Below are 21,899 nucleotides of genomic sequence, written 5' to 3' on the forward strand. Positions count from 1 at the left end.
AGTTTTTTTTTTTTTTTTTTTTTTTTTTGTTTCTATGCGTATCTCGTATCCATCTTAAATTCAACCAATCAAAAAAGTACTTCCATTAAACCTTTTTGGGATTTGATGATTAGGACCATGACGATTTATGGCGCACAAATCATCTCCACTTTCAGAAGTCGGCCAGCTCCCTTCTCTCCCCGCCCAGCATGGGTCGACGCCGCTCCAGCGTGATGTTCAGCGACGTCATCCTACTCCGGTCCAACTCGACCGGGAGCAACAACGGCCTCGCGGTGAATGGAAGCCACGGGCCCAACGGAAGTCTGGCCGGGATGGCGAGCTCTGCCGCGGGAGCAGGAGTAGGAGAGGGGAAAGACTCGGCACTTCACGCGGGGAGCGCGTCTCTCCCGGACAATCGGAATGTCTGCTCGAGTGAGAAGATGACTCAGGCGGGCGACGGGAACATTTGGCTCCCGCCTCATCTCGACAATCAGGTAAGATAACTTTTGCGTGATTTTCGGTAGGTTCCGAGTTCAGTATCATAGATAATATTCCGTAAGTTCGCCGCCACAACGGCGACCATATATCATGGACCATTTACTCTCGCCGAGACCATCGCAGAAAAAATGCACAGCTTAATTTCTTGATCTTCTGCGAAGGTTGGTACTATGGTCAATGCTCCGTTGAGGACACTTCTACATATACAAATTCACGAGATTATATTCCGTAAGTTCGCCATCACAACGGCGACCATTGATCATGGACCATTTACTCTCGCCGAGACCATCGCAGAAAAAAATGCACAGCTTAATTTCTTGATCCTCTGCGAAGGTCGGTACTATGGTCAATGCTCCGTTGAGGACACTTCTACGTATATACATTAGCATTTTCTCTTGGGTAGGTACTGGGCTATATGGTCGATGGTCGGTTCTCCGCTGTGGACTCCTACAAACACAGACTGCCTAAACCGCTCTCGTGAACTATGGCCTCATCGGCAATCCGTCCCCATTCTTGTCCTTGAACCACTTATCCAATCTTCTATGTTCATCATAGTCCTTTTACTTTGTCAACCAGTTTCAGTTTCTTCTTCTTCTTCTTCTTCTTCCTTCTTTCTTTCATTTTCCACATCGAAACTCTCAATGACCTCTTTGTGCAGATACAAGACTATTTCTTCCTTGGTGCCCTTTGTTAGAGAGAAGCCATTTGATACAGTTTCAACTCTTTTTCTCTTTATACAACCCAACCATTACCTAATCGACATACTCTATTGGGGTTTATTGGTATTGGAAACAGTGCTTTATTTATGGTTGGGATTACGAACCAAGTCAATACCAGTCTCAAGGTTATAGCTTCCCCTTTTGAAAATCTCACGACACGCCACTGCAAAATACACCCACGTAAAATAATCTTTCCTTCGCGCCACTTTATCGTGTATACTTCAGTTTCTTCTTCTTCTTCTTCGTCTTCTTCTTCTTCGTCTTCTTCTCCTTCTTCTTCGTCTTCTTTTCCTTCTTCTTCTTCTTACTTCTTACTTACTTCTTTCTTACAGAACAACATACCTAAAAATCAACGAGCAATAATAAGAACACAAGAAGAGGAAAAACCATCTCCAAAGAAGTTGTCTTATTAGCTTAGGAGATGTATTATGTTTATTATTAATTGTAAAAATAAAATGTCACCATGATTCAATTCAATTCAATTCAATTCTTCTTCTTCTTCTCCTTCTTCTTCTCGTTCTACCCATATCCCCGTACAAGAAGACCCAATGTAGGCCTTCCTCGCTTAAAAAGCTTTCAGTAGGTGTGTCCAAACACAGTCGACCGGCCGTCGATCGATGGCCCGTCAACTGTGGACACACCTTTATAGCTCTTGTCCTCACAGCTAAATCCTGATTCCTATACACCCTCACACTCTTTACATAAACCCCTTCCAGCCCTTCCTCTTGTTCCAACATTACAAAACGTACCAACCTTTGACACAACCCCCTATAATTTCTAAACTACTAATGTAAACGTAGCACGTAAACCTGTTGCTCTTGTCCTCACAGCTAAATCCCAATTCCTATACACCCTCACACTCTTGACATAAACCCCTTCCTCTCGTTCCAACATTACAAAACGTACCAACCTTTGACACAACCCCCTATAATTTCTAAACTACTAATGTAAACGTAGCACGTAAACCTGTTGAAACTATGATTCATTTATACCTATGTACTTATAGCTATTTATTTATACCTATGTACCTATATACTGTAGGGCCTTCATTCGGTCAGGGGCTTCATTCGGTCCCATTGGCCCCGAGTCCAGGGCTCTCGAGGGGGCCGGTGGCCAGGAGCTTATCATCTCCAATATCTTAATGTCTGTGAAGGTGGGAAGCCACTCATTTCTGTTCTTCGCCACACTCTTCAATAATTCATTGAATGATGTACAATTATAATACTTCAAAGACATGCAGGAGACAGGAGCTAGGAGCTCCTAATTCAGCTAAAATAGGTACTACTTGATTGTAATTAAAAAAAAAAAAATGTCCCAAGGAAGGCCTCCATTGTTAGAGTTAGCCCCGAGCCCGGTTTAGCTGTAAACAGCCCTTGTAGGCAACATCAAAAATGTAGGTGCTCCAGCAAAGAAAACGTGCATTGTAAATTGTAGTTTTGTATAGGAAGTCTAATTTAAAATGTACCATAATTATGTTGTAGTTAGAAACATAATAATTAGGTACCTACTTTAATGTATTGTTATGTTGTAATTACCCGTGTTATTAATTAATTTATTTAATTTTGACATCCTTTGTAAATACTTTTTTACTTAAGTTATATATAAAGTATCCATTTTTATATATAATCCATTTTTATATATAACTTAAGTAAAAAAGTATTATTTATCGGTCCGGGAACAGTAAAAGTATCTAAAGCTGTGTTCACACCATAGCCAAAGAAGAAGAGCCAGTCTAGTTAGCTTTTACCCGTGTTGTAATATTTATGAAATTTGTACTTACTGTGTTTAGAAAATACCTTTTTTTCCATTTGACGGTATGAGTATTGTGAGAACTAAAGTAAATTGTAGGTACATAATTTTACCTAATCCACTTCTATGTATAACTCAGTAGATGCAGAATAATCAAATATTTGCTTAGTAGATGCAGGGTAACGAGTGGTATTACAAAGTCTGACAAAATTGTTAAGGGATGATAAACTTTCAACTATAAGTACGTAACTTGCTTTCAAGACGTTCTCTCTCTCTTTCTCTCTATCTCTGTCTCTAGGTATCTATCTCCCTCCCCCTCTGATTCTATCATTCTCTTTCTTTAAAGTTTAAAATAGACAAGGACAATGTAAATAAGGAGAGAAGAAAGAGAGATTTCAAACTAAAGAACCACTAGGGAATTCTCTCTCTCTCTCTTCCTTCCTCCCCTCCTCTGACAAACAAATTTCTTCCCCTCAAGTGGAAATCACAATCCCCTGAACAAGAACAAAAGTGATGACTTATCAATTAATTAATTTCATCATAAGAAATCCCCCTAGCATTCCATTACAGGATATTAGAGGGAGGGAGGAGAGAGAGAGAGAGGGAGCGAGAGAGAGAGAGAGAGAGAGAGAGAGATATAGAGAGAGATTGAAACCGAATATTTCATCCGAAAAGATGGAAAAGGAGAGGAGAGGAGAGAGAGAGAGAGAGAGATTGAAGGATAGATCTGATATTAGATACAATGAGGGAATTGAATGGAGTTATATCAAAAGAGAGAGGGAGAGAAAACTTTATATTTGAACGACACAGGTACACAGGAAGACAGGAGTTGGAGAGAGAGGAGAGAGATGAGAAAAGGAGGGAGGGAGGGAAAAGGATAGAGAGATTGAAAGACGGATGCATAGAATAGAGAGAGAACGGATGAGACAAAAGAAGATAGAAAGAAAGAGATGTTAAAGGACCTGTACATAGGGCAGAGGTAGAAAGAGAAACAATAGATTGAAGGACAAGTTCAGAAAAGAAACAAAGAGCGATGAGGAAAAGAAAGAGAGAGAGAGAGAGAGAGAGAGAGAGAGAAGAAAGACAGACAGACTAGCACGTGTCTAGGAGGACAAACAGTTTTGAAAAGAACAACAAGAATGGCAGGAAAGCCAATATTTCTATTCACAAAAAAAAGGGTCACCCAAAGTCCAACAACCGAAACTCATGGAACTTTTTGAAAAGGAACATTTCAAAAGCGTCCATCCAACCCAAAGGACCAAAGTAGAGGAGCTAACAAAAATGAAAGAGGCAATAGAAAAGCAGGAGCACTTTAGTTGGGTGAAAACTTTGCAAAACAACCTTCTCCAAAAATACAAAAGAGTAAACTGTTATGTGTTTACCACTTTACCCAAAGCAAACTTGAAACTTAAAAGCCCAACTTTAAATTTAATATAAACTTGTAACAAACAGTGTATGTGCTTAATAAGATTGTTCCTAACGACTTAAGGTACAAACACACTAACCATCACGTGACGTGAAGTGATAGTGTGTTTCTACCTTCATTCTCATTAAAATTAATTTCCTACTTTATATTTTTTTAAGAGGTTTGACAGAGGGAACTGTAACTGCTAGGGTCTTATCGTCCCGAAATCGAAGAGAGAAGGAAGACAGGATAGGGTATTTATGTACCTAGGCACATATTTATCAACACTGAAAATAGTAAAGGTGTATTTCCTTTCGGGAAACTGAACGCTGAGGTCGATTTTCAAGCATATTCTATGGCGTTTAGTGTTTGCCCACAAGCACCCCATGTATGAAAATGAAAACATCTTTCAATATAAATGAGAGACAGACTCTTCAATCCTTGAAATTTTTTCATCAAACAAATAGTGAAATTTCACTCCTAGGCTCCTCTTTCAGATAACCAATTACACGTCCCGTGGCAGTCAACATGGTCGCGCTATCAGACCAAAAGAGGAGAAACGAGCTTTAAAAGAGGGAAAATTGGGAAAGAAAAATAGGGCTCGAAATTGTCAAGGTGTGTCCACGCATAGTCGACCGGCTATCGATCGACGAGGTGAATCTATGTTGTCGAGAGAGTGTGGACGTTTCAGTCGATCCATGGCCGGTCAACTATGTGTGGAGTGTGGACACACCTTCGAAGACAAGGATTTTCAAAATCTGATACTATCGCCGTGTCGTGTATTATCAACCCTTTGAATCTCTTGTCTAATTTTCAGATACGTGGCTCACTTATACAGGCGGAGTAAACGCCGTCTCATCAAGAAGTATCGCCTGTACAAATATCAGAGACAGCTGAAACGAGAAGAGAAGTATGCCCAAAGTGTTCCTGGTCCGCCCCCTGCCCCACAACCTGGAGTACCTGTGTTCGATTTGAGGTGTCAAAATAATGACCTGCATGCCGGTAAGGGTTAAGACTTGAGAATTATTCCTATAAACCTAAGCTTTTTTTACTTTTAAACTAAACACTAAAATGAGCTTTTTTAACTAAATGATCGGAACACCAAGAAAAATAGGACCAATCTTTCCTGAGGTGAGCTGAGACATCTTATTTTCTAAGGCCATCCACTCACTATCAGGTAGACCTGACAGGTACACCTGATCAGGTCCACCTGATAGTGAGTGGCTGACTTAAAAGATCCGTCCAAAACAATCAAGAATAATAAGTAATATTTCGATCTACAAAGAGATATCTTCAAATCATGGGAATAGGAAAACATGCTGCTAAGAAAATTGTAGAGCTCAAATTTCACCTTAAATCTCCCAGAGGAGTGACAAAGTCTCCACCGCTCCTCACAAACACGAGGGCTGTCAGGAAATTGAATGTAAAACTTGACAGGTTTTGTGCGAAATGAGATCCTTTTGACTGTTCTTACGTCCTTCTATTCCCGAATGGAAATGAGAAGAAAGGAGGGAAGAGGGGAAAGGAAAGAAAAGAAGAGGAGAATTCAAAGAAAGGCGGAATGGAGAGGAAGGTAGAGTGGACAGGAGGGAAGAGGAGGAAGGAAGAGAGTATTAAAATATTGGATTTCTAAGCAAACATTCCCCCCCCCCTTGTCCCTTGTGTGATATCCTCACATCAGGGCTGTTTACAGTCAACCGGGTGCTGGGGTTAAATCCAACAATGTGGATACCTCCTTGTAAGAACTTTTACCTACAACTACATACTACCTATGTATAAAGTAGATTCGTAAAATCAACCCAACTTTTAGGAAAACTCGATTCTGCGCATATGCAGAAACGAGTTTTCGTCAAATAACGTTAAAGAGTTCAGTTAACCGGACGCTAATTTTGGTTGCAAAAACTTGTTCTTGTTGAGGTCCATATTGATGACATATTATACACACTTTGAGAAATACTCGTAACCTTTACAACTTCACCGTGTATGATGGGTTTACGAGTCTTGAGGCAAAACTACTGGTTCCGGACCTTCATTGAGGAACCTTAGCGGTCCCAGGCAAAGAGCACCAGCTGAGCCCGCTTTAGACGGCCCTGCCACCCATTGTACATGCTGTCAGTAGTTCTTCTAATAAGTCTTCATTGACATCTCGTTTAATTTTTCCCGGGAATAATTGGCGCAGCCTCGTCGAAAAATTTGGATCTGGTCCAGAAAGTTTTGAAAGGATTTCATTTCTTCTTGAAAAGATTATTTTCCACCCTTCTCGTCATCTTGAAGTTTCTGAACGAGTGACAGCGTCTTTTGTTGTTCAGGGTGGAAATTGTCGGGCTTCATAACTGGGAGTCCTAAGATGAAGTAATTGGGACTCCAAAGATGAAGTAGTTGGGCTCCACAATTGTGGATTTGGTCCAGTTGTTGGGTTCCTAAGATGGCAGGTGTTGTGAACCAAACCTCGACCTTGACAGATCCTTTGATTCTGACACAAGTTTTTGACTGTTTGTCCAATCAGTCAAAAGACTGTTTGTCCTAGATTTCTACTTATTGTTTCATTAAAAATGTTCATCAGTAACATAGGTACGATATGTACATAGGTACGATAGGTGATAGGTAACATACCTATAGTGACAGCGACTTTTGTTGTTCAGGGTGGAAATTGTCGGGTTTCATAACTGAAAAGTTGTGGGGACTCCAAAGATGAAGTAATTGGGACTCCAAAGATGAAGTAGTTGGGCTTCACAAATGTGGATTTGGTTCAGCTTTTGGGCTCCAATGATGGCAGGTGTTGTGAACCAAACCTCGACCTTGACAGATCCTTTGATTCTGAGACAAGTTTTTGACTGTTTGTCCAATCAGTCAAAAGACTGTTTGTCCTAGATTTCTACTTATTGTTTCATTAAAAATGTTCATCAGTAATTGGTTTCTTATTAAAAGTAAATTGATCCCAAGGGCAAGCTAAATCTATGTAGACCCCTGACAAATGGAATGTGCCTGAAGGGATGTGATGTGTTCCAATCCACTCTACCCCGGTATAGTAGTAGAGAATAAAGGTGGGGAGCTGAGAAATAGCAGAACCAACTTTAAAAAGTTTCTTAATAATGTAATGTCTTACAGGTGAATGTAGGAAAGTCCAAAAGCAACGTATGTAGCTCGTAGGCACAGTGAATGAAGAATATTCGAAATAAACTTATTCAAAAAATTCAAAATCAAAATATTTAGTTGTATCAGCAAAACGACACACTCGAACAACAATAAAATGTCAGCAATTTCTACTACAGTCAAATTTCTGTTCAACTGACAATGACTCTCAAAAGGCGTCTCTCAAAAAAATTCGACCTCTGGAGCCTCAGCGAAATTTTTTGAACCCTGTGACCCTACAATAGAGAGAAGGAGAAGAGGAGGAAGAGGAAGAAGGAAGAAGAAGAAGAAGAGGAGGAAAAAGGAAGAAGAAGGGAGAAGAAGAAGAAGAAGAAGAAGAAGAAGAAGAAGAAGAAGAAGAAGAGGAAGAAGAATTATTTATTATTAAGGTACCTACATACGTACTTTGTCTTCTTCTCCTTCTTCTTCTTTTTCTTCTTCTTTTCATCGTTCTTATTCTTTGTTCTTTGTTTCCTCTTCTTATTCCTTTTCTTCTTGTTTTTCTTGTTTCTCCTCTCTTTCTTTCACCTCGTTCCCTTTTTCTTATCCCCTTCATAATTTCCCCCTCCATTATCGGACTTTCACATTGAAGAGTCGAATATTTTCTCTTCCTTTTTAATTTAATTCTTTTTTGTAGGTTAAGAACTCATTAAGAGCTATAAGTATACTCGGTAGTTTGAGGGTTTTTTTTCTCTCCTCCATAATTTTCAATACAACTATAGGGGAAAGAAAGTCGTTTTTAGTGTTTCCTACCTCCACTCTTTCCATATATTCCCTTTTCTTCCCTCTTTCGCTTTTTCCCTTTAGTCTTTCTATCCCTTTTCTCTTTCCCTCCTCTTTCCTTAGTCCCTTTTTTTCATTTATTTATCTCCCTTTCCCTCTCCTTTTCTATTTCTTTTTTCCTTTTTCTCTTTCCCTTCCTCCCTCTTTTTCCCTCTGTGTCCTTTCTCTCCCTTTTTCCAAAGAGTCCAAAGTAATGTTTTTAATTATAGTGTTTGCAATTAAGGATAGGGTTACCTTTTCAGAATACAAAAGTAGACAAATGAAAATATCCCTCGGTCCCTGGGCAAATTCTAGTCGTATAGAAAAAGGATTTAGCGGATTTTATAGCATTTCTAGTTTCTGGTGGACTTAAAAACTATGTAGTCTAGGTCCCTTATAAATGTTTTATATGTAGATATTATAAATGTTTATAATCCTCTTAAATGTTTCTCTATAAATGTCTCGATTTTATTGTTTTATCTTGGACTGCGATGTCTAACTATAATTTCCTTCTACTGTTATTAGTAATTGTAGCAGATATTATTGTGTGGGTTCAAATCTCTCTTGGGGCGAACCTAATCCAAAATAGGAAACATTCGTTCTCGGAACGGCTGGCTTTCTCCTAATCTATCCTCTTTCTTTCATCGATTTTAGTCGAACCCGCGGTCTAGCGCAATCCCAACCATTGAATAAGAAGATTTCAATTTCCAAAAGGGAATAACTCTCCCTACTTACACACCGAAAATAGGAAGTGATTTTATTCAACCTGGTTTCTAAGATCACCAGCAGATCGACATACTCTATTTGGGTTTATTGGTATTGGTATATGTAGGTGTCAGTATATAAACAGTGCTTTATTTATGGTTGGGACTACGAACCAAGTCAATACCAGTCTCAAGTTTATAGCTTCCCCTTTAGAAAATCTGACGACAAGCCACAAGAAAATACACCCACGTAAAATAATCTTTCCTTCCAAATAGACTGAAGCTAATCCAAAACTCATCTTACCTAAGGCCAGCCATTCACTATCAGGTTGACCGGACAGGTCCAGATGATCAGGTCCGCCTGTCAAGTCTGCCTGATAGTGTGTGTGCTCATCAGGTATCAGGTGGACCTGACAGACGAACGTTTTCAGTGAGTGGTTGGCCCAAGTAGCAAAATCTGAAATGGACGGAGTTCATTTTGTGATTCTGCTGGATTTCCGGCACGTCCAAAATCGCGCAACTTTATAGTTTATACTTCAGTTTCTTCTTCTTCTTCTTCTTCTTCTTCTTATTCGTCTTCTTCTCCTTCTTCGTCTTCTTCTCCTTCTTCTTCTTCTTCTTCTTCTTCTTCTTCTTCTTCTTCTTCTTCTTCTCGTTCTACCCATATCCCCGTACAGGAAGACCCAATGTAGGCCTTCCTCGCTTAAAAGCTTTCAGTAGGTGTGTCCAAACATAGTCGACCGGCCGTCGATCGATGGCCCGTCAACTGTGGACACACCTTTATAGCTCTTGTCCTCACAGCTAAATCCCAATTCCTATATACACCCTCACACTCTTGACGTAAATCCCTTCCTCTTGTTCCAACATTACAGAACGTACCAACCTTTGACACAACCCCCTATAATTTCTTAACTACTAATGTAAACGTAGCACGTAAACCTGTTGAAACTATGATTCATTTGTACCTATGTACTTATAGCTATTTATTTATACCTATGTACCTATACATGTATATTGTAGGGGCTTCATTCGGTCAGGGGCGTCATTCGGTCCCATTGGCCCGGGGGCCAGGGCTCTCGAGGGGGGCCGGGGGCCAGGAGCTTATCATCTTCAATATCTTGATGTCTGTGAAGGTGGGAAGCCACTCATTTCTGTTCTTCGCCACACTCTTCAATTCATTGAATGATGTACAATACTTCAAAGACATGCAGGAGCCAGGAGCTAGGAGCTACTAATTCAGCTAAAATACTACTTGATTGTAATTAAATAAAAAAAATGTCGCAAGGAAGGCTCCCATTGTTAGAGTTAGCCCCGAGCCCAGTTTAGCTGTAAACAGCCCTTGTAGGCAACATAAAAAATCTAGGTGCTCCAGCAAAGAAAACGTGCATTGTAAATTGTAGTTTTGTATAGGAAGTCTAATTTAAAATGTACCATAATTATGTTGTAGTCAACAAAGCTCCAATGTAAATATTCCAGTTCTTCTTTGAGTGCAATGTCTATGTTACTGTCAATGTATGAAATCTCGTTTCTTCCTCCAACCGCTACAAGTAATTCAATGTCTATGTTACTATCAATGTATGAAACCTCGTTTCTTTCTCAAACAGTTATACAAGTAATTCAGGCCCATTCATAAAACTCATTGAAACTTGCAGTAAAAACATCCACACACCCACACTACTCTTTTCATTTATTCAAATTAATTCAAATTCACCCCCCCATAGAATAAAGAACTAAAAAAAAGCCTCCTCAGTTTCAATGACATGAAAGTGGATAGAAAAAGAGGAGGCGGATAAGAATTGAGAAAATGAAAAGGAAGAAAAGACGATGGAGAAGAAGAAGAAGAATAACAAGAAAAGGAAGAACAAGAGAAGATAAGGAAAAGTAAGAAGAAAAGATTAAAGAGAAGAAGAAGAAGAAGAAGAAGGAATTGAAAGGAGAAGACTAAGAATAGTTCAAGGAGGAGGAAGAATAGAAGACGTAGGAGGAGGAGAAGAAAACCAAACAAAAAGATGAAGAATAGAAAAGAAGAAAACTCCACAAAAAGAAGATGAAGAGAGAAAATAGCTGTGAATGTCTGAGGAAACCTTTGAAAGAAAACTTTCCAGATCTGAAAAGAGCTAAAAAGAAACACTGTTCACACTCTGTGCCTCGTAAAATAGAACTCCCAAGAGCAACACAAGAGAGTAACACTTTGCAAAACTTTGTTAAAAGGCAATTCAGAAAAGAGTTAAATTCCTCTGAGGACATCAGTAAGGACATTAAGGACGCATACACTTAGAATCAATCTACTCACTTCTGAGATATACACTTGGAATCAATCTAATGATAAACTCCATAAAAAAGAGCAATATAATTGATTGGAATATGCACAACTTCATGAAGTATGTCACGGAGTCAAACTGCGTCAAGGTAGGTTTTCTACCGACTTGCTTTTTATGCCGAAGTCAACTTGAGCCGAGCGTTTAACGACATTCACGCTTTCCCAAACATTAAATGGAAGTTATGGAAGTGTTTTCCTACCCAGTGTATATCTTGGGCGTAGTTGATCATGGCATCGCATCTGGTAAATAATTATCTGTCACGGAGTCAAACTGCGTCAAGGTAGGTTTTCTACCGACTTGCTTTTTATGCCGAAGTCAACTTGAACTGAGCGTTTAACGACACTCACGCTTTCCCAAACATTAAATGGAAGTTATGGAAGTGTTTTCCTACCCAGTGTATATCTTGGGCGTAGTTGATCATGGCATCGCATCGGCACAAAAAACTAGTCGCTAGGAAACCGTACTTGGCGTGTTGAGTTCTATTGATATTGTCTGAACCTTACCCTCTAAATAGTCTGAAAACTGCTCGCTTACCGTGTCTTCCTCACAGGAACACGGAGGTGGAGGAGACCAGTGGGCGGACAAACAGCCAGACTATCGCCAGCACGGCATCACCGAATTGCCCAACCCTCGCCCCACCGTCATACAATGCTTCATGAACCTCTGCCACCTAGCCCGGCAAGGCATCAAGGTCATGGTAAACCACAAGTACTTTCAACAGGGGATTCTCCTGGCCATCCTTATCAATACGCTGAGCATGGGCATTGAGTATCATAACCAGGTAAGATGTGATGGTGATTAGCTATCTAATTAGTTATACCTTGAGTTAGATATTAGATTTAAGGGTAATTATGCAGAAGTCACGTCCGTGGAAAAGAAAAGCTCCTTTTTGGATTTAACCTAACCCTATAATAACACTAATCACTGCTCTAAGTGTGAAAACTATTTCTTGCGTTTAACCTAACCCTATATTAACACTGGTCACTGCTCGTTTGTGCCATTTCCTTTGGTAGCAATATTCCACGGACTTGACTTCTGCACAAGTACCGATTTAAGAAATAACATGCAGTCACACGCTTTCACTAAGTATTATGGCGTATGCTGATTTTATGGAACATTTTACAGAACTGGTCCTGGAATCCCCAATGTCCCAGCCTAGTTAGCTTGGGATGTAGGCAGTTAGCTGGCCTTCTTTGTAGGTGCTAGGATGCTGGTTACATTTTCGCCCGGGGCGAACTTTATCCTAAGTAGATAAGGTTAGAGCTGTCGCAACGGCTGGCTTTCTCCTATCCTGTTTATTTTTTAAAAATAGTGAAGAAGTATACGTTTGTCATTTCAACCTACCTAGTCAAGATGGACCTTCACAAAGTTACAGAATCTTCAATCTATCAGTAAACTAATAGGGATAGAGGAAACAGAAAGAAGAAGAGAACTGAGAAAGAGAGATAGAGAAAGGCAGTTAGAAAAATATTGAAAGAGAAAGAAGGGAGAGAAAAGACGAGAAAGAGAAATAGAAAGAGAAAAAGAGGGGAACAAACGGGATTGTGAATGGGACATTGATCTGGACACACTATAATCTATATAGTGTGTCCAGATCAATGTGACAGCAAAAAAATAGGCATTGTTGCCAAGCATGTCACATGTGCAATGGTAGAGAATCTTTAAAAGGGGAAGCTATATTGCACAGTGCTTCCTGCGACAGTGAAACAAAGTCAGGTAAGGCGATATCCACCTTACCTGTTCTGGAATCCATTCGGGTACATCAGCAACGGATTCAACGTGTTCGATGGCATTATTGTGATATTAAGGTAAGAGCAGACTGACTGTCCAGGAGTTAGTGGTTTGATTCCCGGTTCGGCTCGAAAAAATTTGATGACCTCCAATGATTCCAATACCGCAGACCTTTACCTCAATTGCAACAATGTAAGGATTTTCTGCAATCTGATTGGTTCCTTCATTTTGGGTTCATGACTCATTGCTGTCACATTGATCTGGATGAACTATAATAGGTAATAGAAAAAGAGGGAAAAAGAGAAATTCAATATAAAAGAGATAGAATGATAACTAGGGACCTGTAGCCTGTAGGTAGGTCGGAGGTACGGATAGGGGTAGTTAGAACATTCAGTAATAAAATTGCTGAGTAAGTAAAATTGTACACATAGGGGTTGTTTTGTATCAATTTTGCTTTTGTAAAATCCAGGCAACAGGCAGAAAAAAAAAACTCACAGCAGCACGTTTCGTCCCAGAAGGTCACCCGTCCTGCTACAAACTAGTCAGAACGTTGTTTAACTTCAGTGATTCCTTGGGCAATAGAGCATTCAGTGTGCTCTTGCCCCTGGCAGAAAGACTATTCGAATTTCGAATTGCAAAGTGTCTTGAAACAAGTAGTAGACCACTACTATAATTTATTATTGCGGTCAAATCCTCAAACAATATTGAGGATAAAATACCATTACTCACCTGGCATTAACATCTGGCATCTCATCCTGATTACCAGGCGAGCGTCTTGACCACTACGCCATCCTCTGCACGAAAATAATGAGAAAGAAGAAAGAAGAAGGAGGAGAAGAAGAACAAGAACAAGAAGAAGAACAAGAAGAAGGAGAAGAATAACAAGAATAAGAAGAAGGAGGAGGAGGAGAAGAAGAAGAAGAAGAAGAGGGGGTTTTTCAATTAAAAAGAAACACCCACAGTAGATACCCACTATCCCCACTCCCACTGAAAGCTAAGTAGAGCTGTCCGCTAATCCGACGGAAAAGTAAACACACTTATCTTCCTCCCACTAAGTTTCAGTCGAAGTGAACCTACACCTCTGTAAATAATAAATGCAGGTCAAAATACCAGTGGCGAAGCTTGCATGGAGAATAGGGGAGCAACACTTCCCCTTCCTCGGAAGGCCTACATTGGGTAGGCCTTCCTCGCTTAAAAGCTTTCAGTAGGTGTGTCCAAACATAGTCAATCGATGGCCCGTCAACTGTGGACACACCTTTAGGCCGTGGTTATGAACAGGGCCATCGTAGGCCATCGTCGGCCTTTTTGCGTGTAAAGTTGGCGGGAAATTCGAATTTTTGACGGTCCCATTGGCCCGGGGGCCAGGGCTCTCGAGGGGGGCCGGTGGCCAGGAGCTTATCATCTTCAATATCTTGATGTCTGTGAAGGTGTGAAGCCACTCATTTCTGTTCTTCGCCACACTCTTCAATTCATTGAATGATGTACTTATACTTCAAAGACATGCAGGAGACAGGAGCTAGGAGCTACTAATTCAGCTAAAATACTACTTGATTGTACCTAATAAAAAAAAAAAAAGCAAGGAAGGCTCCCATTGTTAGAGTTAGCCCCGAGCCCAGTTTAGCTGTAAACAGCCCTTGTAGGCAACATAAAAAATGTAGGTGCTCCAGCAAAGAAAACGTGCATTGTAAATTGTACTTTTGTATAGGAAGTCTAATTTAAAATGTACCATAATTATGTTGTAGTTAGAAACATAATAATTAGGTACCTACACACTTTAATGTATTGTTATGTTGTAATTACCTGTGTTGTAATATTTATGAAATTTGTACTTACTGTGTTTAGAAAATACCTTTTTCCATTCCATTTGACGGTATGAGTATTGACTAAAGTAAATCGTAGATACATAATTTTACCTAATCCACTTCTATGTATAACTCAGTAGATGCAGAATAATCAAATATTTACTTAGTAGATGCAGGGTAACGAGTGGTCCTTTGGGCCGAATTTCAAAATCCAAATGTTTTTTTCTGTAACAATTCTATCTGAGCAGTATGCTGTGTCATCTGGCAACCCAAACTTTGAGCAGCTCATCAATAAATTTTATTGATTATTTCTCTCTTTCTTTCCATACTTCTGCATAAATATGTCCTCTTCTGTCCTCAGCAACAAAACGGCAGCGGCGTAGTGGTCACGTGTCAAGAGCTTCTCGCGCTCTCGGGTGCCCTTAGCGCAGCGCTACCTACCGGCCAACCCGCGCTACACTCGCTCTTCTCGTCTCTGACCAAGGGTGTTCTCAGTGACTGGAGTCAGCAGGCCTGCTCCGATCCTAGCTCGCAGCACGCTTCGGTAAGTTATGGCTAAAGAATAAAACAGAATATACCCTGTTTATCCTGCTCGAATGAGACTGAAAAGTCCCTTTACCTTAGCAGTTTAAACAAGGTCTCGTGTATTTTAGGAGTTTAACAGTGTCCGACAAAACTGTTGAACCCCAGCCGGCGTGGCGGCAACATAGTCGATGGGGTGAATCTATGTTGTCGAGGCAATGTGGATGGTTCAGTCGATGTTGATCGATGGCTGGTCGATTGTGTGGACGCACCTTAACAGTGGGTTAGCCTGTCACGGAGTCAAACTGCGTCAAGGTAGGTTTTCTACCGACTTGCTTTTTATGCCGAAGTCAACTTGAACTGAGCGTTTAACGACACTCACGCTTTCCCAAACATTAAATGGAAGTTATGGAAGTGTTTTCCTACCCAGTGTATATCTTGGGCGTAGTTGATCATGGCATCGCATCGGCACAAAAAACTAGTCGCTAGGAAACCGTACTTGGCGTGTTGAGTTCTATTGATATTGTCTGAACCTTACCCTCTAAATAGTCTAACTAATCGAACATACGTATACGTAAGTCTAGAGTCTAGAACCACAGGTATTATTCCCCTTTGTGGTGAAAACTGCTCGCTTACCGTGTCTTCCTCACAGGAACACTGAGAATGCTTTGTCCCCCTTATATTTCCTTGTGTTCATTATATTTGTTACGTTGCCATCCTGTATATTTACTTTGTCTATCTCGTTTGTAGATTTTTTTTTCTTCTTTAGGTCGTGGTTATGTACCGGGTTATGATAGGCTCGTACTGTTGGGTTAGGTTATGGTTTCTACAGTGGTAACTTAAGCAAAAGTTACAACTCCCAAGCCAAACTGTAGAAACAATAACGGTTATTGAATAACCTAACCCAACAGTCCGAGCCTATCATAACCCTGACGGGGTGAATCTATGTTGTCGAGGCAATGTGGATGGTTCAGTCGATGTTGATCGATGGCTCGTCGATTGTGTGGACGCACCTTAACAGTGGGTTAGCCCTGATAAATAATTATCTGTCACGGAGTCAAATTGCGTCAAGGTAGGTTTTCCACCGACTTGCTTTTTATGCCGAAGTCAACTTGAGCTGAGCGTTTAACGACATTCACGCTTTCTCAAACATTAAATGGAAGTTATGGAAGTATTTTCCTACCCAGTGTATATCTTGGGCGTAGTTGATCATGGCATCGCATCGGCACAAAAAACGAGTCGCTAGGAAACCGTACTTGGCGTGTTGAGTTCTATTGATATTGTCTTACCCTCTAAATAGTCTAACTTTACCTTCTAAATAGTCTAACTTTACCCTCTAAATAGTCTAACTTTACCCTCTAAATAGTCTAACTTTACCCTCTAAATAGTCGAACCTTACCCTCTAAATAGTCTAACTAATCGAACATACGTAAGTCTAGAGTCTAGAACCACAGGTATTATTCCCCTTTGTGGTGAAAACTGCTCGCTTACCGTGTCTTCCTCACAGGAACACGGAGGCGGAGGAGACCAGTGGGCGGACAAACAGCCAGACTATCGCCACCACGGCATCACCGAATTGCCCAACCCTCGTCCCACCGTCATACAATGCTTCATGAACCTCTGCCACCTAGCCCGGCAAGGCATCAAGGTCATGGTGAACCACAAGTACTTTCAACAGGGGATTCTCCTGGCCATCCTTATCAATACCCTGAGCATGGGCATTGAGTATCATAACCAGGTAAGATGTGATGGTCATTAGCTACCTAACTAGTTATAGCTTGAGTTAGATTTAAGAAATAAGATGCAGTCACACGCTTTCACAAAGTATTATGGCGTATGCTGATTTTATGGAACATTTTATAGAACTGGTCCTGGAATCTCTATGGAGAATTATAATGGGGTGTTGCGCCCCATGTCGGGTGTAATGTAATAGGGTGTAATGTAATATTATAATGTAAGAAGGCTGGGGCCACAATCATAGTCTGAACTAAGTTTAAGATCAAATAAGACAATCTGATTGGTTGATTTCTAAATTTTCAGCCAATTAGATTGGTTAATCTAAGAATTAAACCACGTTTAATCTCTGTGGCCCTGGCCATTAAGATTGAGTTTTTCCTTGAATCATTTTTGACATGTCTTTCTTTGAAATATGAACGTGTTCTTCTTTCTGCAGATAACCGGGTTGTGTTGGGTGATCCTGGTTTGTTTGAAGATGTTTGTTCCGGATTTGAGTTTTTCTCTCTATAAATAAATAGTTAGCTTGGGATGTAGGCAGTTAGCTTGCCTTCTTTGTAAGTGCTAGGATGCTGGTTACATTTTCACCCGGGGCGAACTTTATCTTAAATAGATAAGGTTAGGGCTCTCGCAACGGCGGGCTTTCTCCTATCCTTTGCTTTCTCTTATTCGATTTGGGGACCATAAAACCTCCGTTATTACAGTTCCCTCTATCAAATCTTTTAAATCTCCCCCCTCTCTCTCTCTCTCTTTCTCTTTCTCCCTCTCTCTCTCTCTTTCTCTCTCTCTCTCTCTCTCTCTCTCTCTCTCTCTCTCTCTCTCTCTCTGTGTGATCATGCGTGCTTATAGTGTGCCTTGAATCATTTTTGACATGTCTTTCTTTAAAATATGAACGTGTACGTTTACCTACCTACCATTTTTGTTTTTGTTTTCATGTGTTCTTCTTTCTGCAGATAACCGGGTTGTGTTGGGTGATCCTGGTTTGTTTGAAGATGTTTGTTCCGGATTTGAGTTTTTCTCTCTCCCTTTTGGCCTTTTTTGTGATTTTTTTTTTTTTGTTTTGTTTTGAACAGGTGTTTTTTGGATGGCCCGAGTGTCTCAACTGGTTTAAATAACTCTTTCGACTGTTGCATCTCAGGGTTGCATTTCTTCTCCCTTTTTCTGGTTTCTAATCTAGGTGTGGTTTGCTTTGTGTGGCTGCTTACCTTAGGTGCAATTGGTAGAACTGGTTAAATATGTAGTTATTCAAGTCTCTTTTTTTGAACAGGTGTTTTTTGGATGACCCGAGTGTCTCAACTGGTTTAAATAACTCTTTCGACTGTTGCATCTCAGGGTTGCATTTCTTCTCCTTTTTTTCTACTTTCTAATCTAGGTGTGGTTTGCTTTGTGTGGCTGCTTACCTTGGGTGCAATTGGTAGAACTGGTTAAATATGTAGTTATTCAAGTCTCTTTTTTTGAACAGGTGTTTTTTTGGATGACCCGAGTGTTTCAACTGGTTTAAATAACTCTTTCGACTGTTGCATCTCAGGGTTGCATTTCTTCTCCCTTTTTCTGGTTTCTAATCTAGGTGTGGTTTGCTTTGTGTGGCTGCTTACCTTGGGTGCAATTGGTAGAACTGGTTAAATATGTAGTTATTCAAGTCTTTAGGTCTTCTAAAGGCTACAAATAATCTTCAAATGTCCCTTTCTTCTTAGGAAACAGCCGACAAGATGCAACCAATGATGACTCTTCATTTCTTACATAAGGGTGCAATAATAAACTAATCAAGTAATCAGTGTCCTACTTATGTTTTCAGGTAACCAGAGTGATAGACTATCATGCAATTTTTTTCATTCTCAAATTAGAAAACTACCTCTGAAATTGAATCATACGTAAATTATTTTAACCAATCCTCACATCTGCCACAAAGTTAATTTATTTTGGTGCGTCGAGAAACACACAAGAAGGATAATATTGAGAAATAATTCTTGTGAATTTTGTCAAATTAAGGAATTCATTGCAATCAAGGGCCTTTCTGTTTTTTTTTTTTTTTTTAAGATGAGTGTTTCACCGCCGTTTTCTCTCTCTCTCTTTCTCTCTCTTTCTCCCTCTCTCTCCCTCTCTCTCTCTCTCTTTCTCCCTCTTTCTCCCTCTTTCTCCCCCTCTCTCTCTTTCTCTCTCTTTCTCCCTCTTTCTCCCTCTCTCTCTTTCTCCCTCTTTCTCTCTCTCTCTCTCTCTGAGTTGAAGTTACCTTTTTTTGCTGTTTCAGCCCGAAGAACTGACTGTGATCGTGGAAATCAGCAATGTGATATTCTCTGCTGTATTCGCCATTGAGATGCTGCTGAAGATCATTGCTGAAGGACCATTCGGGTACATCAGCAACGGATTCAATGTGTTCGACGGCATTATTGTGATATTAAGGTAAGAGCAGACTGACTGTCCAGAAGTTAGTGGTTTGATTCCCGGTTCGGCTCAAAAAAATTGACGACCTCCAATGATTCCAATACCGGAAAGTGGTTGGGTGAAAGAGCTAGTCGTTGGGTGGAAGAGCTCCTCTAGGAGAACCCTGCCACTTAAAAGAAAGCCGTAAAAAAAAAAAAAAAAAAAAAAAAAACTGAAGGGCCGTTCGGTTACATCAGCAACGGATTCAATGTGTTCGATGGCATTATTGTGATATTAAGGTAAGAGCAGACTGACTGTCCAGGAGTTAGTGGTTTGATTCCCGGTTCGGCTCGAAAAAATTTGATGACCTCCAATGATTCCAATACCGGAAAGTGGTTGGGTGAAAGAGCTAGTGGTTGGGTGGAAGAGCTCCTCTAGGAGAACCCTGCCACTTAAAAGAAAGCCGTAAAAAAAAAAGAGCGAACTAATAATTCTGGAATACTGACTTCCCTCTCTTTTGGTATCTTTTGCAGTGTCTACAGACCACACTAGGGTCAGCCCATAGTATGAACTTTTTATTTTCATCAAAATCCTTTGATCTTACCTACTTTACACACTTTCCATGTGAGGCGTTGTCGATCGATTTCGGTTGACTTTAGTGATTTAGTGTAGCACCTTTAGAATTATTCTTTTTGACTTTTCTCAAAGTCTCTCTTGTCTTCCCCTCATTTCTTGTCTTTTTGAATCCACTTTGCACCAAGGGGTCGTTGTCCCCCACTTCTTCTCCAGAACTTCTGACTTCTGACTCTTAAACAGACCAAAATTTAATTAACTTTCTGGCACACTGTTATTATTTTTATTGTTTTCACGGGAGACCAGAGGTTCCCAAACTGGGGGGCATAAAGACAAGTCAGGGGGGCGCTACTCTTAGTTTAAAAAAGTGTATATTTATTTCCAGTCGTTTTGACTTTTCTCAAAGTCTCTCTTGTCTTCCTCTCATTTCTTGTCTTTTCCATTCCACTCTGCACCAAGGGGTCGTTGTCCTTCTCTTCTCTTCTCCACAAGTTGTCCACTTCTTCTCAAGAACTTCTGACTTCTGACTCTTAAACAGACCACATTTTAATTAACTTTCTGGCACACTGTTATTATTTTTATTGTTTTCACGGGAGACGAGTAGACCAGAGGTTCCCAAACTGGGGGGCATGTTTCCAGTCTTTTTGACTTTTCTCAAAGTCTCTCTTGTCTTCCTCTTCCAATCCACTTTGCACCAAGGGGTCATTGTCCCCCACTTCTTCTCCAGAACTTCTGACTTCTGACTCACCAAATTTTAATTAACTTTCTGGCACACTGTTATTATTTTTATTGTTTTCACGGGAGACGAGTAGACCAGAGGTTCCCAAACTGGGGGGCATAAAGACAAGTCAGGGGGGCGCTACTCTTAGTTTAAAAAAGTGTATATTTTGTCCAAACTTCTAAAGCACCGTCGCGACGCGTCGTAAGGGGCGATCACATAATCATGTGCTGAACAAACGCTCTTTTAGGGCGAGGGCGTGGGGAGAGGCTTTAATTTTCAATAAAATGGGGCGACATGGGGCGTGTTACAAAAGAAAGTTTGGGAGCCACTCGTTTAGACTGAAGATACTGTAAGTAGACTGTCAGTCTACGCCGTAGTAAGCATGACTGGAGAACCGTAATAACGAATTTGTGTCTCGTATTTTTCTTTTTTTAATTACGGAACCAAGAAAAGAAAAAGTGGGTTTACAAAGTAAAAATGAAAAGGAAAAAATGTGAAAATAAAAGAAACAGGATTAAAAGAGGAGGAAGAGGAGGAGAAAACATGTCTCGTGAACTGTTGAAAGCAAACGAAACACTGTAAAGGTGTGAGTCGGGAAATGTTAGCCCAAAATGAAAAGGAAAAAATGTGAAAATAAAAGAAACAGGATTAAAAGAGGAGGAGAAGGAGGAGGAGGAGGAAAAGGAAGAGGAGGAGAAAACATGTCTCGTGAACTGTTGAAAGCAAACGAAACACTGTAAAGGTGTGAGTCAGGAAATGTTAGCCCTTTTTACTCATTTGCCCTTTTTACGTATTTGCCCTTTTCTAGAATTCACGCTAGACTTTTCTCGAATCCTTTTCAATTTCGATAGTTTTATGGACTGTTTAAATATGGGCATACAACTTTACCCGCTCAAGCCATTTGTACAAAACTGGCTTGCGCAAGCCGGTTTGCACAAGTAGTAGAGTGTGAATGCAGGCTTGGAATTTTGTACTTAAATATGGGAATACAACTTTACCCGCTCAAGACATTTGCACAAAACTGGCTTGCGCAAGCCGGTTTGCACAAGTAGTAGAGTGTGAATGCAGGCTTGGAATTTTGTACAAAAAACAGTTTTTAGTCCGTCCTTCCTTTATTATTACAATAGTAATAAAAAGGTATAAGGGACGGACTATTGTATTCGCTTCTGTGTCTGTCACTCGGTCG

At 40.3% G+C, this 21,899-nt stretch overlaps 2 protein-coding genes across 2 annotated transcripts in view; both read left to right on the plus strand.

The window, feature by feature from the left end:
* The window catches only part of LOC113466966 (voltage-dependent T-type calcium channel subunit alpha-1I-like), a 50,194-nt gene extending 40,011 nt beyond the window's left edge, over window positions 1-10,183 (plus strand). Inside the window, exons 11-12 of the mRNA XM_026822826.1 lie at window positions 5,168-5,352; window positions 9,969-10,183. Coding sequence (XP_026678627.1) covers window positions 5,168-5,352; window positions 9,969-10,183 — 400 coding nt within the window. The remainder of the gene's footprint in view (window positions 1-5,167; window positions 5,353-9,968) is intronic.
* A 1,129-nt stretch (window positions 10,184-11,312) lies between these two features.
* LOC113466968 (voltage-dependent T-type calcium channel subunit alpha-1G-like) overlaps window positions 11,313-21,899 on the plus strand; it is an 11,748-nt gene continuing 1,161 nt past the window's right edge. Inside the window, exons 1-3 of the mRNA XM_026822827.1 lie at window positions 11,313-11,357; window positions 11,820-12,050; window positions 19,307-19,458. Of these exons, the coding sequence (XP_026678628.1) occupies window positions 11,313-11,357; window positions 11,820-12,050; window positions 19,307-19,458 (428 nt within the window). The remainder of the gene's footprint in view (window positions 11,358-11,819; window positions 12,051-19,306; window positions 19,459-21,899) is intronic.

The sequence above is a fragment of the Diaphorina citri genome, unplaced genomic scaffold (genome assembly GCF_000475195.1).
Source record: "Diaphorina citri unplaced genomic scaffold, Diaci psyllid genome assembly version 1.1 scaffold371, whole genome shotgun sequence".
NCBI lineage: Eukaryota > Metazoa > Arthropoda > Insecta > Hemiptera > Psyllidae > Diaphorina > Diaphorina citri.